Source organism: Sturnira hondurensis, unplaced genomic scaffold (genome assembly GCF_014824575.4).
Source record: "Sturnira hondurensis isolate 20B ecotype Veracruz unplaced genomic scaffold, ASM1482457v3 Scaffold0021632, whole genome shotgun sequence".
Classification (NCBI taxonomy): Eukaryota; Metazoa; Chordata; class Mammalia; order Chiroptera; family Phyllostomidae; genus Sturnira; species Sturnira hondurensis.
This window is the reverse complement of record NW_028094263.1, coordinates 1,242,040-1,257,803: the sequence shown is the minus strand read 5'-3', so window position 1 is coordinate 1,257,803 and position 15,764 is coordinate 1,242,040. Positions and strand designations below refer to the sequence as shown.

General features: G+C 51.2%; 1 protein-coding gene across 1 annotated transcript; it reads right to left on the bottom strand.

Moving 5' to 3' along the window:
• Nucleotides 1-6,742: 6,742 nt before the first annotated feature.
• Nucleotides 6,743-12,443, bottom strand: LOC118977992 (keratin, type I cuticular Ha7-like). Its single transcript, XM_037033147.1, has 8 exons — nucleotides 12,015-12,443; nucleotides 10,952-11,034; nucleotides 9,823-9,979; nucleotides 9,365-9,526; nucleotides 9,133-9,258; nucleotides 8,391-8,738; nucleotides 7,653-7,806; nucleotides 6,743-6,789 (listed from the first exon to the last, which is right to left on the bottom strand). Exons 1-8 carry the CDS (start codon nucleotides 12,441-12,443, stop codon nucleotides 6,743-6,745), a joined length of 1,506 nt encoding a protein of 501 aa, XP_036889042.1.
• Nucleotides 12,444-15,764: the final 3,321 nt, after the last annotated feature.

Sequence of the window (15,764 nt, the reverse complement as noted above, 5' to 3'; positions counted from 1 at the left end):
TTTGTTCTGTTCTTTCATTTGGGCCACATTTCTTTGTCTCCTCAATTTGGCAGCCTCCTGGTGTTTGTTTCTGTGTATTAGGTAGAGTTGCTTTGACTCCCTGTAAAGGACACCTATCAATTGTGTAGTACGAACCCTTAAGTAATCACCAGGGTGGTGCAACCTACTTCACCACTTTGTGGCTCTGTGTTGAGGGAGGGCTCAGAGAGGGGACTGTGCCACTGCCTGGTCTCTGGGAGCTTGCCCAGCACTTTCCCCATTTCCAGTCATTTCATCAACTCCCTGTGTGTGATTGGCACCCTTCCAGCTGTTGCCCAGGTGTTGAATCCCAGAGTAGATGGGTTTGCATGTTTTAAGATCATGTGGGCCCTTTCTACCTCCAAAGGTAGAAAACTACCTTTGGAGTTTTCTGAAAATCCAGCCGTTTTTTTCCATCACTCCAACCTCCACTGGTTTTTACAGCCAAAGGTATGGGGATTTTTCTTCCCAGTGCTAAAATCCTGGGCTGTCTGGTCTGACCTGGGACTGGGAGCACTTGCTTTCAAGGTGTCCTTCCCCAGATTTTGATCCCCCAAACATGAATGCGGGACCAACTGCATCCACTCTGCCTCCACCACTGCCTCTCTGTACCACACCGAGTTTCTTTGCCTCTCTGCCCTGTCACTGCATCTCCGCCCCTCCTACCCATCTGGATGAATGTGGCTTCTTTCAATCCTTGGTTGCCAGACTTCCATATGGTTCAGCTTCCTGACAGTTCTGAATATCGTTTTGAGATTTAGTTGTAATTCTTTTTGTGGTTGCGTGAGGAGATGAAGCATGTCTACCGACACCTCCATCTTGACCAGAAGTCTGAAGCTGATCTTAAAGCATCACATGAACTGACTTTATATTCCATAATATACTCATGTTGATTTCAAAATCATTCCAAAATTTCCAGTGAAACCGTCTAACCTTTTACCTAATTCTCTAAGTGAAACTGATACACCAGGGAGATGTACTGACCGTGTCCTGGGCTATACATAGCCTGGTTTAAGAACCAAACCAAAGGTTAAAAGATACCCAGGACGGCTCTGTGGTTGTGTAACTGAATCCAAGGACCTGTTCGCCAGGAGAGAAGATGCTGAGACAGCACAAGCTGGGGACGTGGCACGGCGAGCTCGGAGCAGTTGGGGTTGATCTGAAGGATAAAGGAAGGCGTCAGAAGACCCGAAGAAGAGGTGGCCAGAGGTCTGAAGATACACATAAGCTGCATAATTACAAGCATGACCGGGTACCACTTGCATCTTGGGTAGAACATGCAGCCTCTACTGTGGCTTTGGCTGCCAGCCAGAGGGGCAGTTTTATTGACAACTTATTGGAGTCCTTCTCCCCATCAAGCTTTCATGATAATATTCTTGCGGTTCTCCATTTGAGTCCAAGATTCAAAAAAAGGTCCTTCATCTACCTTCTCCGAGGCGATTATCACCACTTATTATGATGCCATTAAGATGCCCCATCCCACTACAAAGAAGCCCTAGGCTTATAATAAATCAAAATTTCTTTGTTTTCTCCCAAGGCAATTAAAGGGGAAGAAATAGGTGGGTCCTGAGGCAGGCATCACTGAGGCTGTGCAGAGGAAGGACGCAAGGCTGGGCAGCGGCAGTCAGTAGGAAGTTCCTGGCTCACTTCTTCTGGGCTGGGGACAAATGGAAGGCCTGTGAATCAGGCTGTTGGGCATTTGCTCATAGGCACAGCACAGCCTTCTGCTCCCCGACTCCTGTCAGTCTGCTCTGCCGTGCTGGCTTCCAGCAAGGAACTCTCCTCCATCTCGCCTCCCTTGCCTCCCCAGGAGGTTTCCCCTGAGCACAGACTCAATGCCAGACGCATCCGCCAAGCTCTGTGGTCTTATCTACTGACTGGCCAGCATAGCCTTGCGGAGGCTGTAGTCCAGGAAGAGCACGCAGGTTCCCGGTATGAGAAGATTCCAGGATTGAGTTGACGAAGCAAAACAGAATATGTGTACGAGGCAGTGAGATCAGAGAAATGGAGAAAGATGGAACCAGGGAGCAGTGTCTTTAGTAAGAGAGGAAAGAACATAAAGAAGAGGAAAGGAGGAAGCCTAGAAGGAACCCTCAGAACCACAAGGGGCCACGCGTATCGGACAAAGCTACCCCGTCTTTGCAAGAATGAACCTGCAGGATCCAAAACTGAGAAGTAACCAAGACAACCTAAACTGGTGCACAGACGAGTGGCCCATCCTGCTGCGTGTCTTGGGAGACGTAAGCAGCGATGACTCGAAAGCGACCTGTAGACACGAGACCGCAGCTTCTGAGGCTTCCGAAAGAAGTGACGTTGTTCCAAAGTGTCCAGACCACAGCATCACCTCCCTGATCCAGTCTGAGATTTGTCTGTGGCTGAGAAGCACACTGTCTACCTGCAGGCAGCGCAGTTCACAGTGCGGCCAGGCTACCAGCTCCTGAACGAATGGGGCGTGTGCAGAGGAGAAGGGAAGACAGGAGCAGAGAGAGTCAGACCTGCATGGGCTTCAGGTCACGGCTAATCAACAGCCACACGGAAGATGCGGGAAAGAGCAGGTCACCCACGTTACCTGGAGGTTCCTCTTGGCACGAGCATTCAGGAGGGAGACGGCAGATGGCCTGGCTGGTGAGTTAGCGTGCTATTGCCGTCCCTTGTAAGTCTAGCCTTTTTCTTCTTGTGTTTTCAAAATATCAACAGGCTTGAGTGAACTTGTTGCTTGAATTAATAAGGAAAATGGGACTCTGGCCTTAGGAGGTCTCCACACCTCCTTCAGGTTAAGATCTATCTCATGTACTGTCTTGATTTCCTACTTGGAATAGCTGCAAACTTTATTCATTCAGAGTGAAACTGAGCAGTCAATGGACTATCAGACCCACTGTCTGTATTTAATTCAATTTTATTCAAAATGCATTTATTGCCCTAGCTGGTGCGGCTCAGTGGATTGAGTGCTGGCCTGTGAACCAAAGGGTCACTGGTTCAATTCCCAGTCAGGGCACATGCCTGGGTTGCAGGCCAGGTCCCCAGTCGAGGGGCACATGAGAGGCAACCACACAAAATGCATTTATTGAACTGGGCATGGGACTAAAATGATACAGTAGAATGATAGTTCTGATGGAGGATAATCTTTTATGAGCAATTCAGGCTAATATGGGCCCCCTCAAAATAGCTGTGAAATAAAAACATAAGGAGGTGAGATATTTAAGAGGTGTGAGATGGATATTTGGAAATAGGTTTGCGTTTACTATAATTGGAGGGCTGTATGTATGCCATTAAGGAAAAGGGCCATTTGTTGAACAGCTGCCAAGCACCTGGCATAGTGCCAGGGCTGGGGACGGGAGGACAGGGGGCCGCAGGGAGATGGCCCGCCCCTTCCTCCATGAGCTCTCGGCCCTGTTGAGCAGGCAGACAGGTCTACAGTGAACTCTAATATAAAGTAATGTAACTGGGCCCTTCATCCCCACCCCACCCCCAGAGTTCCCTTCTTCCCCCCTTCCCACTCCTGTTTCCTCCCCAAGCCCTGGTCGGAGCTTTTCAACCCAGTTCATGATTCTCAGCCAGGAGCTGAGGGCTGGGGTCATTTCAGATGGTTTACCTTTGTCCCCGAGGTGTGTTGGTGACCCCGCTCTCTAGGGGAACAAGGTAGGATTCATACAGATGGTCTCCCTTTTAAGAATCTTTGCTTCAACCAGGCCTGGTAATTCGTTGTTTTGGTGCTTGGCGCTTGTCCTTTGGGAGACCACATGGCGGTGGGGGCGACTGCCCATCACTTCAGCCCCACAGGGTCCCCCCACAGGCACTGAGATGTGTTTCAAAGCAGGTGAAGGAGGCTTCCGGGGTGTCGTAGGGGTCAGAAGAAAGAAAATCGGGGATGCTAATCCAAACAGGTGAAAGAGGAACTGGCAAGGGGAATGAGGTCAGTGGGGAGACACAGAGTGACACCTGCTGGTGAGCGGACACAGTGCAGCCGCCTCGGATCCCAGCCCTCCGGTGGTGGAGGCGTTGTCATGCAGGGCCTTGGAGGCGGAGGGAAGGGCTGAGCACCTGGCGAGGACGTCTGACTACCAGGGAGGGGGGAGGGGGGAGGAAGCCAAGGGAGATTTGAATACCAAAAAACAGCATCAAGAGAGAGGCCCCGCAGAGGGAGACCAGGAGACAGCCAAGGACCAGAAGCTCGGTCTGGACGTGGTATGGTGGGGAGGACGCAGCACGGTGGGAGAAAGCACCAAGGAGACTAGCCTTGGGGAGACTCCCAGGCTCTGCAGTACCATCACCACGCACATCCACCTGCTTCCGCAGCACTGAGAGTGGGCCTGAATGGGCGGTGCTCTCCAGACGTACCTCCAGCCCAGCCCTGAGTGGCTCTGTGCAGAGAAAGGGCAATGGACTGGGAAGGAGAGGACTCGGGCTCCGGCGAGACCGGCTGTGAGAACCGAGGGGGGCGTTTCACCTCCCGAACTCTGAACTTCTCCCACAGCAGCATGGGGTGGTGACGCTGCTCTGTCTCCCTTTCAGCTTGGGAGGAAGGGGGCTCCAACTGAATCACACGCACAAAAATGCTTTGTAAATGGTAGAATGGGGAATATATATATAAGGGGCTCTGACGGTTTTGCTTCTCCTCCTCTTCCTCAACAGACAAGTGGTTGTAGTAATGGCAGGGGACGGGTTGACCTTCTGTGATGATTCCCAGGCATTAAAATGACCAGGGTGGTCGTGCTGTTTTGAGTTGCTACAGGAATTCCATTCCTCGCTCCACCTTGTGTAGCATAAATCCTCAGAAATGGCTTCTCTAGCATAAACACTCTCTCATTTCCTTCAAGGAAAAGCCGGGGTGGCAATTAAGGTTCTGCAGACGCAATCTGAGACTCAGCCTCCACCGAGCACAGAGGTTGAGAGCAGTTGCTGGGGGTAGACTGCCTGGCTCTGAATCCTGACTTCACTACGTCGCAGCTGTGTGGTCCTGGGTGTGTTATTTAACCTCTCTGAGCCTCGGTTCTCCATCTGCAACACGAGGCTAGCAAATCCATTGGCTTATAGAACTGCTATAAGGATTAAATGCATTTGTGCATATAAGCTGATCCATAACTTAGTGTCTGGCTTATAGTAAGAGTTCAATGAATGTGGCCTTCGATTACAATGTGATGATGAAGATATGTGGTGAGGAGGAGGAGGAGGAGGAAGAAAACAGTGGTTGTGGTGGTGGTGATGGTAGTGACGGTGGTAATATGACTGGCTGTTTGGTTTCTAGAGAAGCTCTTCACACTTCCCCAAGCATAATGGGCCCCTCTGCCCAGCATTTCTTCCCAGGAACTCCAACCACTTCACACGCGCACACATACGCAAACAATGTCTCACAAAAGCTAATGTTATAATTATAAATGACAGGGCATGGGATGTGAACTTGAGAAATACGGGTCAATCATCCTGGGGCCCCATTGACTCACTTCATGTCACCAGAAGAATCCCTCAGTCTCTGAATGACTCACTTCTCGCTCTCCTGAACAAACACAATGCTTGCCTACTCTGTCATGTTCAACAACAACCGGGTTTATTTTGCTAGGCAGCTTTGAACTTGTTGGATGAAAGGAGCTATTTAAGTACAAAGGAGGAGGTGAAGGTGTTTGGGCCAGGGGGCTAAATTAAGACTCATCCAAATGGCTCTTTCTTATGGGGACCCACTCTCAGGTAAGCGCCTCAGAGGTGTGTCACCTGTGCCCAAACACCTCCACCACTTGGGAAACAAAGCAGAGGCAGTGGAGGCGGGAGGGGGGCTTAACAGCCTTTGACCCTTCTTCCAAAACTTCCTCCGGAGTCCTGACACCTCCCAAGCAGCAGTCCTGTCTGCACAGACAGTAGCCGCCAGGTAAGATTCTGGGCTTGAGGGCAGTTGGAGGCAGAGCAGCCAGGCCCCAGCTTGGCTTTCTCCACCCCTGGGGCTTGGGACAGAGGCTCACTCCTACACCAGGATGGGCTGGATTCAACGACCATCCGCCAGGCTTTGCAAATGTCTCAGCAAGCGACTCCGATTCAGGGAGTTTGCAGAGCAGAGAGGAACATGGTTTGTTGGCTCCACTTGAACATTTGTGGTTTCACCAATGAATAAGACCTAGAAAGCTGGAGTCATAGAATCTGGGGACTAGAAGACCCTCTATAATCATCTCATCCAGCCTCATCAGACACCTGAGTCCCCCCCTCAACATCCCCACCAGGTGGTTGCAAGGACCCTGCTTGAATGTCTCCAGAGATGAGAAACCCACAGCCCCTCCTCTTTGGCCAGTTGCAATGCTGCTTTCCAGAGACATGCCGTTCTCAGCCACGGCTGCCTACATATGGACCCTGAGGTCCATGTGTCTATTGCCTGCAAGTTTCAAGCCCAGCAGCTGCCGGAAGGACTTGCCAGTGGGACCTGTGGGGGAGTTTGGGTGGCTCAGTTTGACCCTTTCTAGACTGAAAGTCTGCCAGACTCAGCAATCACCACCACCTAACATGTCCAGAGTTTTGTAACATGCAGCAGAAATTCACTATGTCAGTGGTCTGAGGCATTCCTCGCCCATGAGACGTATCAGGGGAGCAAGGCCACACACACCTTCTGCAGAGTGTGTGGCCAGGCAGGGGCTCATTCTCCAAATAAGCGCCCTAACCCAGAGGTTCTCACATGTGAGAGTGCATAGAATCATCTGGACGTCTAGGTAACCAGACTACTGATTCGAAAAGGCCGGGGCAGGGCTCAAGAATTTGAATCTTCCACACGTTTCCGGGTCATGCTGCTGCTACCTAGTTGGAGGACCACACTTTCACAGCCACCACCGTACCCCTTCTCGTGTTTAAGTATTTTTCCCTTCAAAGCTTCCAGAGCATGGGCTTTGGACCTAGTTCAAAGAGACTGAGGTTCAAGTCTGGACTCAGCAGCTAGAAATAATAACAGCTGCTCCTTGTTTGCAGGACTTCTGTGGGACCCTTGGTGGCCATGTCTGTAAAGCCCAGCACAGCGTCTTGCTCAGATTGAGCATGAGATCACAAAAGCTGACTTGATGCAGGGTGTTCTGGGGAGGCCCAGCAGAACCTCTGCGTGGAGCTTTTCCTTTGCATGTGAACCATGTTGCTTCATTCAGGTAAAAGGGGGGTTTTATTTAGTGTGTGCATCTTAAAAACCCCGTGAATGTGGCTCTAAATAGTCTTGAGCAGGTTCAGGGCCAGGTATGTTTTCTCTGTGCCAGTTTAGCCCCAGTCATTCGTGGCTTTGCCATCTCCCGGAACCACCCTGGTGAGCGAGCCACAAGCCCTGCTTCTCCAGGAACAGCTGGTCCAAGGAGCTCCCAGCAATGCTGTCAGCATGGAGTGGAGAAACAGACCAGCAGGCAGAGAGCTCTTTTTTTGCTGCAGAAGTGAAATTTATTGGTGAAATAAAAACAAGGCTGCCTGCCGCATCTCAGAGAGACCAGGAAGCAGTGGGAGAGAGAAACTAGAAGAGAGAAAAGGAAGCACAAATCCAGGGGCCAGAGCTGAGCTGCTGGACGGGAAAGCCCAGCAACAGAGAAGCACCCCCCACGGGGCCTGTCTTCCTGGGCCGGCCGAGGAAGCGAGGCTCGGATGGCAGGCCTGGGGGAGCCGAAGGAACGTTTTCCATTTCCTGGTACCTCGGGCTGAGGAGTATGTCATCATCCAGGCAATGAGCAGGGTCCGCAAGAGGCCTGTGAAGGCCTGGCAAGGCAGGGAGGGCAGGTGCTGCAGGCTGCAGGGGCTGGACAGCGGGTGGTGGAGGCGGGGGTCGTGCATGGGTTGCAGGGAAGCCTGCAGGGGGAAAACAGATGCCTGTAACACTGGCGTTGGAAGTACATAAAAGACGAAAGTGTATAAGCACTTTAGAATTGGAGGGGCAACAGGATTTTGGACCTGAGAGATCCCTTTAGAAAGGGGGTGACTTTCCAGAGTCCAGAGAAGCTGTGGCCCAAGCTCAGAGCACCCGTGTGTGAAAAGAGACTGGGTACCCAGCACGTGGAAAGGCACGAGGTGGAAAGGCAGAAAGGCTGAAGGACGAGAGTGGGCCAGACGTCGGCCATGCTCTTAATCTAAATGCAGCCCCTAACCTTGTTCCTCATCGCTCAAAGGGCTGTGATAGTCATCCGACCTTTTTCACAGCACTGCTGAGGAACTACATGACAGTAGGTGCTAGTCCCCATGCAGTACTTTCTAATGCCGAGTGTGAAGATGCCCGCTACTTCTTCCAGAGAGAATTTAGTAAAACCAGAACGCACTGAGCTCCCTGTATGGTAACCCCTGTGGCAGTGGCTAGCACCCAGGAGAGTCACGAGGTCCACACAACGGCCAGCATGAGTTGAAAACTCCTGCACACCCTCCTCACACCCGCAGCTCACCAGCTCACTGGGTAGCAAGTTTGTCTCCAAAGATGGCATCTGCAGTGCCACCCCTCTTTTTAGGTCATTGACAATAAGAGGTCCCTGCTTTTGCACATGACATTGACACAGACACAAGGTGACATACTTGCAGTCCTCGCTCTCCAGCAGGCCCCGGTACGTGCTGATCTCACACTCCAGCCGGGCCCGGACGTCCAGGAGCACCTGGTACTCCTGGTTCTGCCGCTCCAGGTCGGCCCGGATCTCGGCCAGCTGCTCCTCCACGGTGCTGATCAGGGTCTGCATCTGGGCCAGCTCGGTGCCGTAGCGGGCCTCGGACTCGCACAGGGAGTTCTGCAGACAGTCCTTCTGTGGTTCCAAAGGAAAGGAGGAGCAAGTTAAAAATCATGAATGGATTCCTGCCCACAGGCCCTGCAGTCGGACCTCAACACCCCAAGACGTTGCGAGACCCGGAGAACAGTCCAGCGCCCATTAGCGTTCCCCAGCTGGAGGAACTGCCCACGTGCCAGTGTGCTGCAGCTCTTCATCACAGACCTTAGGATAGGTTTGCAGAACCTCCCTCGTCTGGGTTAAGGTTCGTTCCCTCAGCATCAGCATCCATGGGGATGTTTAATGCAAAGGATATGAGGTCGAGTTTGAAGCTGTGTCCTGGTCTGTATCTTAGGGTGGCAGGTACTGAATCTGGAACTGCTCACGTGAGTGGGAGCCAAGCTGAGCCTTCTACACACGCGAAGGGGCTCACCAGGTTGTGCTGAGCCTGAAGCTCCACCTGCAGGGCGTTCACCGTGCATCTCAGCTCCAGGATCTCCGACTGGCAGCACTGCAGCTCCTCGGAGCAGGACATGGCCTGCAGGCTGATGCCCTCCGACTGAAGCACAGTGGATCAAACAACGTGGGTCAGCTCACGGACCCACGTGGAAGCCCGGCTCCCCCGCCCCGCGGCCCCGCCCCCCCGCTCCGCGGCCCCGCCCCACCTGGGCTTGGAACCACTGCTCCACATCGCGGCGGTTGGTCTCCACCATGGCCTCGTACCGGCACCGCATGTCCTCTAGGACCCTGCTCAGGTCCACGGAGGGCTCGGTGTCCAGCTCGATGCTGAGCTTGTCTCCCAGCTGGCACTTCAGCGTGTTCACTTCCTGTGGGCACAGGAGGAGGACACCCTGCTCACAGGGGGCCCACTGTCCTCCACCCAAAGCCGCGATGATCTCCCACTGTCCATCATCCCCAGTGATTTCCCTGTGCTCCTCTGTGGATACAGAACACACACCCCCCCCCAAAAGCCAGAATTCCCCATCTGGGTGGGTGAAGTAACTGCGGGGCAGGGCCTGCAGAGCCTCCATCCTGCTCAGGAGGAAGAGACTCATTTCTCCCCCTGAATGGGCCTGAATTCACCCCCCAGAAGCCTACACAGGTCACACAAAGAGCCACCCACCTGCTCGTGGTTCTTCTTGAGGCAGAGCAGCTCCTCCTTCAGGGACTCCACCTGGGCCTCCAGGTCACACTTGGCGAGTGTGAGGTCATCCAGCGCCCTGCGCAGGCCACAGACGTCGGCCTCCACCAGCTGGTGGAGTGAGTGCTCCGTCTGGTACCTTCACCGGGGCAGGTACAGGAGTTGAGGTCCAAAAGCAGAAGGGGCCCCAGGACCCAACTGACAGCCATACCCTCAGTGGCCTCTCTCCTCAGTCTGACTGTGAGTTGGCCTCTCCTGGGTAGTGCGCTCCTGGCCAGAAAGCAACAGGGTGTCCCCCTGGTGTCATTCAACACTAGGCACCTAAGATGGACCAGGCAGAGCAGCCAGTGCTGAGGATGCCGGGATGGACACGTGGCTGATGGCCAGAGAGGAGGCAGCAGAGCACCCAGGCCATTACAGCAGGACCACTGCAGACCGCCCCCTTCCATTCTCCCTACTGAGACGGACCTTGGAATCTTGCGATTAGAAGCCAAATGCCAGGACGAGAGGAAGGATATGGCTTTCTTTAGCTCAAAAGGAGTGAGGCTTCCACAGCGCCCTGAAGAAAGACAGTGAGGTACCACGCCCCTTCCTGCTCCCAGGCGGGCCTTCTCCAGTGGGACGAACCCTTGGACCTTCACGAGTCTCCACGGCATCATGGTTAGGAGCGCTCACAGCCTGGTCAGGCTGCAGTGTGGAGTTGCATCCTCACTGAGGAAGTGGCCTCAGGGTAGGGAATCGGGCCCGAGTTCCAGTTCTGCCACTCAGTGGCCACGTGACTTCTGGCAAGTCACTTCAGTGCCCCGAGCCTCTGCATCCCCATGAAGAAGAGGCCACCACTGCCCTGCCTGACTCACCAGGCTCTTCTCACAATAGAATCAAGTGATTGATAATTCTAAATCCTGTCATAACCTATAAAAGCTAAACAATTATGTGGGTTGGTAGGGGGGCGCTTCTTCTAATATCTTGGGCTTAATGTCCTTTGTTTTCTCTTGCTGAAACTGTTGGTTTGGGTCCTGGTTGATTACTTTGTTGATGTCAACTGTGTCACAAGAGAGAAGCCAGGAGAGACATTTGGCTCCTCCCTATCCCCCGCCCAACCCCAACTCACTTGGTCCTGAAGTCGTCTGCAGCCAGCTTGGCACTGTCTATTTGAACAACCAGCCTGTTGTTCTCAGACTTGATGCACAGGATCTGGAGAAGGAAAGTAGGCTCCGTGAGTCACTGTTCGCAGACCATCTGTGACCCTCAGGTCCTGTTGCCGGGGGTCAAACTGTTTGTGTTGTCCCCTCAGACAACACAAACTCCCAAACACGTACAAGATGCTTGCCTGGTGCAGGGTGGGTGAGGGGTGCAAGAGGATGCTTGTCTGAGGAACTGGGAGATGGGAGGTAAACTGAACGTATAACAAAGACTTTGTTTGCCAGCTGTGATGCTTAGCAGATATAAACAAGGAGACCTGGAGTCTAGGCCAGAGAACGATGGCCAGCTATGAAAGTTTTAGATAAGGTGGGATCCACTCTTTCCACTGGTTTGCTCAACCTCCTCAGAGGTCTTCTCTGAACCCAGCAAGATTCCCATGGCCCCCATCTGACAATCTTGGTCTTCCTGTCTCCACAGCTAAGATGTAGGCCCTTAAGAGGCATTGACCTGATGATCAAAGGGTGAGAGGCCAGTACCGCTGATGGATCACACCGGCTCACACAGGGCATTAGAACACGCTCCTCTGACCCCCTTCACTGCACCAGCAGTTGGGTCGCACTGTTTCTGCAACTACGATTTAGGAACTGTAAGTACGTGAGCATGAACTCAGAACCCCGGATGACCAACTCCGACGTCCCATCCTTTACACACCCCCATTCACCTTCACTCAAGACATCCTCTTCCCACAATCTAAAACCCCCCGATGCCAGCTGGTGCGGCTCGCACCGCCAGTCCAGGCCCTGGACACAGCCTGCAAAGGCCAGTCATCTTTTTCTGTAAAGGGCCAGATACTAAATATTTTAGGCTTTGCAGACCATGAGTCTCTGTCATAACTCTGCCACTACAGTGGCAGCGATAGGCCATACCTCAATGAACAAGCACAGCTGTGCCAATAAAACTTTATTTATAAAATCAAGCCACGGATGGGCCATATTTCACCCACCCGTGACCTGGAGCACCACGAACCTCACCTTCTGCTGGAGCTCCTCAATGGTGCAGAAGTAGCTCTGGTAGTTGGGGCACACGGTGGTCTCGTGGCACTTGCTCCACTCCCGGATCTTGGTCTCCAGCTCCGCGTTCTCCTGCTCCAGCTGGCGCACCTTCTGCAGGTAGTTGGCCAGGCGGTCGTTCAGGAACTGCATGGTCTCCTTCTCGTGCCCGTTCAGGGTGCCTTCACCGTAGGCCCCACAGATTCCGATGTTGCCTGGAATGTGGCAGGTCCCTGGCAAGGGGCAAGCGGTGTGGCAGCTCTGGGGCAGACAGAGGTTGGGTCGGCCCAGAGGGGTCATCCCCACACGGACGCGGTTGGCATGCGCCAGGGTGGCCGAGAGGCCCAGGGAGGCAGCCTCGGCCTCTGAAACCTGCCCACAGAGGGAAGAGCCACAGGGGTCAGAAGTCATGGCGCTAACAGGCTGGACTCCTGTTTCGTCCGCGGCTGGATGGCTTGGAACAAAAACCTTGCTTCTCCTCTAGGTCTTATATAGTCTGCCTGTAGTGGGGGTTGGTGCAAGAAAACTGGCATTTTGCTCATTAATATTTATGTCAAATGTCATAGGATCACTCGGTTAGTCAGTGATTTTTGTCTCCTGTAAAGAGTTAATGAGTTCATGAAAGAGGCCTAACCCACACAGGGTGCTTTTCATCAGCGCAGAGTCTAGAAAAGAGGCTGGAAAAGAGCCCTTTGCTGAGCTGCCCACATTCTGGGGCGATGAATTCTTTCCCTTCTATCAGCTTTTATCTGTGAAGTGACCACAACCCTGCTCGACCCAGACACTCCTAAAGTATCCTCAAAATCTCTGTCACCCCCGTGATCTTCTCCCACCTTGGGACGTTCTCATCGTGGCAAAATCTAAACTGTTGGACCACCAGGCACGCCGAGGGAAGAGGAAAAGCACAATGAGTTTGTATCAGCCGATATATAGGAAGAGTCCAGGGCGGGACACTGCTTAGCCTGCTTGGAGGGAGGGGGGTTTAGATTTTCATAAGAGAAAAAAGACAATAAATGGCCTGGATATTAATAAAGGCAATAGGGGGAGTGTTTAAAAAAACAGCAACAACTTTTTTAAAATAAAGAAGCAGTGAAAATTTTAAGAAAAGATCACATTGAGAGACCAGAGAAAAGACTTCACACAATAGGGAGCATTTAAAGTGGGTTTTGAATGATGGTTCCATGGGGAATGGGAGAGACAATATCTCTCACGGAGAAAATGAGCAGAATCAAAGACGTTTGGGAAACGGAAGAGAGCCTGCCCACGTCGGTGCTCACAATGGGCACATATATGCCAGCCCTGGAAAGCCGTGTTCAGCCCAGACTGTGAGAAGCCTTGAATGCCAGCACCATCCCACACACAGTCAGTCTGCAGGTAAAGGTGAGTCAAAGATCAGATGTGCCACTGAGCTGCCTGGCCTCAACTATGAAGAAAAATAGCCAGGTTCCTTCCTTTTGAAGGAAAACAACAGAAAAGAGAAGGAAGTTTCCTGTGTAAATATTAGTGGGAAACACGAGGCCAGAACAATGAAAGAGAAACCTAAATTCTAAATTGACTTGGGTGCTTGAAAACCAAATAACAAAATTCCATAATTCACGGGTCCAAGAAGTCAAATCAGAAATTAAAGTATTTTAAACGGAATTAAAATGAGAATACAAGGTAATAAGCTGATTGTGGCAATGGAGACTTGCCCTGTCCAAGTGGGAAGCAGATGAGCAGCTTTGGAAGTGGAGGAAAAACTTGGGAATGAAACCGGGGAATTTGTGATTCCCAAGAAATAAAACTACGTTCCCGTGTATTGGAGGCTACAGTCTAATTAAGAGGGGGAAGCGATTTAGGGTGTCTGTTCTCAGGCACCTCCCCGTCTTTCTGAGCACTTCTGCTTGTTAGATACTGCTGTTCTCACCCACCAAGTCCCTCCAGCCTTATTTTAAAAGACACACACGGAAGAACTTTGATCTTGCATCCTTTGAAACTTCTTGCATTTCTTTGAAATGCCCCTACCTTGATGGTCCATGACTTAGGAGATTCTAGGACAAAATTTGAATTTTCTTAATCCTCAGACACAGTCAGAGCATCAGAAGTTTTATGGCCCCCTCTATCCCTAAAACAAACAAGCCAGTGGCCAGTTGTTTAATAAACCCTGGAAGAGGGCAGCCAGCCAGCTTCTAGACTATGCTAACTAACGCAGACGCTCCCTTGACCCCATTCTTGAGATGAATGGATTCACCGGGAGGGCCCTGAGGCAGCAGTTACAAAATACCCAAGCGGAAGGGGATCTCAGAGTCCTCTAGTCCAGGACCCTTTGGCAGTAAATCCTTTCTGATAACTTTCCTCTAACCAGTTGCCTGGACCACCGTTTTCTGGGGTGACTCATCCCGTCTTTTGCCACCTTGGCCCCTTGGCTCACAGTACCCCAGGCTTTGTGCGAGACAGTGGAATCAAGAGCTAAATAACAGCCAGTTTTGCCTTCAGAGACTTACAGCATAGGGATTATTAGAAAGTTCTTTATGCAGAGACAAATCTACCTCCCTGCTATTTTTACCTATTGTGTTTGTGTGCTCTTTTATTCATTCATTTAACAAATACTTATTATTGAGTGCCTACCTATGCCGAGTAGACGCAGGTGCTGGGCACTGGTGATACATTAGCATGTAAGTCAGAGTTTGCCCTTTATTTAATTTACGTTCTCGTTCTACCCCATGGGATCCCAGAGAGGATGAATCCAGTAATTCTGCCTCGTGGCAGACCTTCAGTTCTTTGTGACCTCCGTGTGATTTCTCATTCCTGGTTGTTTTGGGGTTTTTTTAATCTTGTTTATTTACTTATTGCCTGTGCTCACTTGAATGTAGACCACACAAGGAATTTTTTCTCGTTCATCTTTCTATTTCCTATGCCTAGCTATAGTTAGCTATAGCTATAGCTATAGTTTTTCTTGTTTTAAGAACCTTTTGTTGATTATGTTATGACAGTGGTCCCAATTTTTTCCCTTTGTCCCCCTCCATCCAGTACCCCCGTTCCCTCAAGCAATCCCCCTGCCTTAGTTCATGTCCATGGGTCACGTGTCTAAGTTCTCTGCTTTCTCCCTTTCCCACGCTATTCTTAACTTCCCCCTGTCTATTTTGTTCCTACCATTTATGCTTCTCGATCCCTGCACCATTTCCCCCTTTCTTCCCCAAATGATCCCCATACGTAGGATTCTGTTCCTGTCCTCATTGTTTTCTTAGTTTATTTTGGTTTTCATTTTTGTTTTTTACATTCAGTTGTTGATAGTTGTGAGTTTGTTGTCATTTAAATGTTCATAGTTTTGATCTTCTGTTTCTTAAATAAGTCTCTTTAACATTTCACATACTAAGGACTTGGTGATGATGGACTCCTTTAGCTTTACCTTGTCTGGGAAGCACTTTACCTGCCTTTGAATTCTAAGTGATAGCTTTGCTGGCTAGAGGCATCTGGGTTGTAGGTCCCTGTTTTTCACCACTTTGACTACTTCTTGCCGGTCCCTTCTTGCCTCCAAAGTTTCTTTTGAAAAATCAGCTCACAGTCTTATGGGAACTTCTCTGTAGGTAACTAACTGCTTTTCTCTTGCTGCTTGTAAGAGTCTTTATCTTTAACCTTTGACATTTTAATTATGATGTGTGTTGGTGTGGTCCTCTTTGGGTCCAACTTGATTAGGACTCTCTGTGTTTCCTGGACTTGCCTGTCTATTTTCTTTGCCAAGTTAGGGAACCT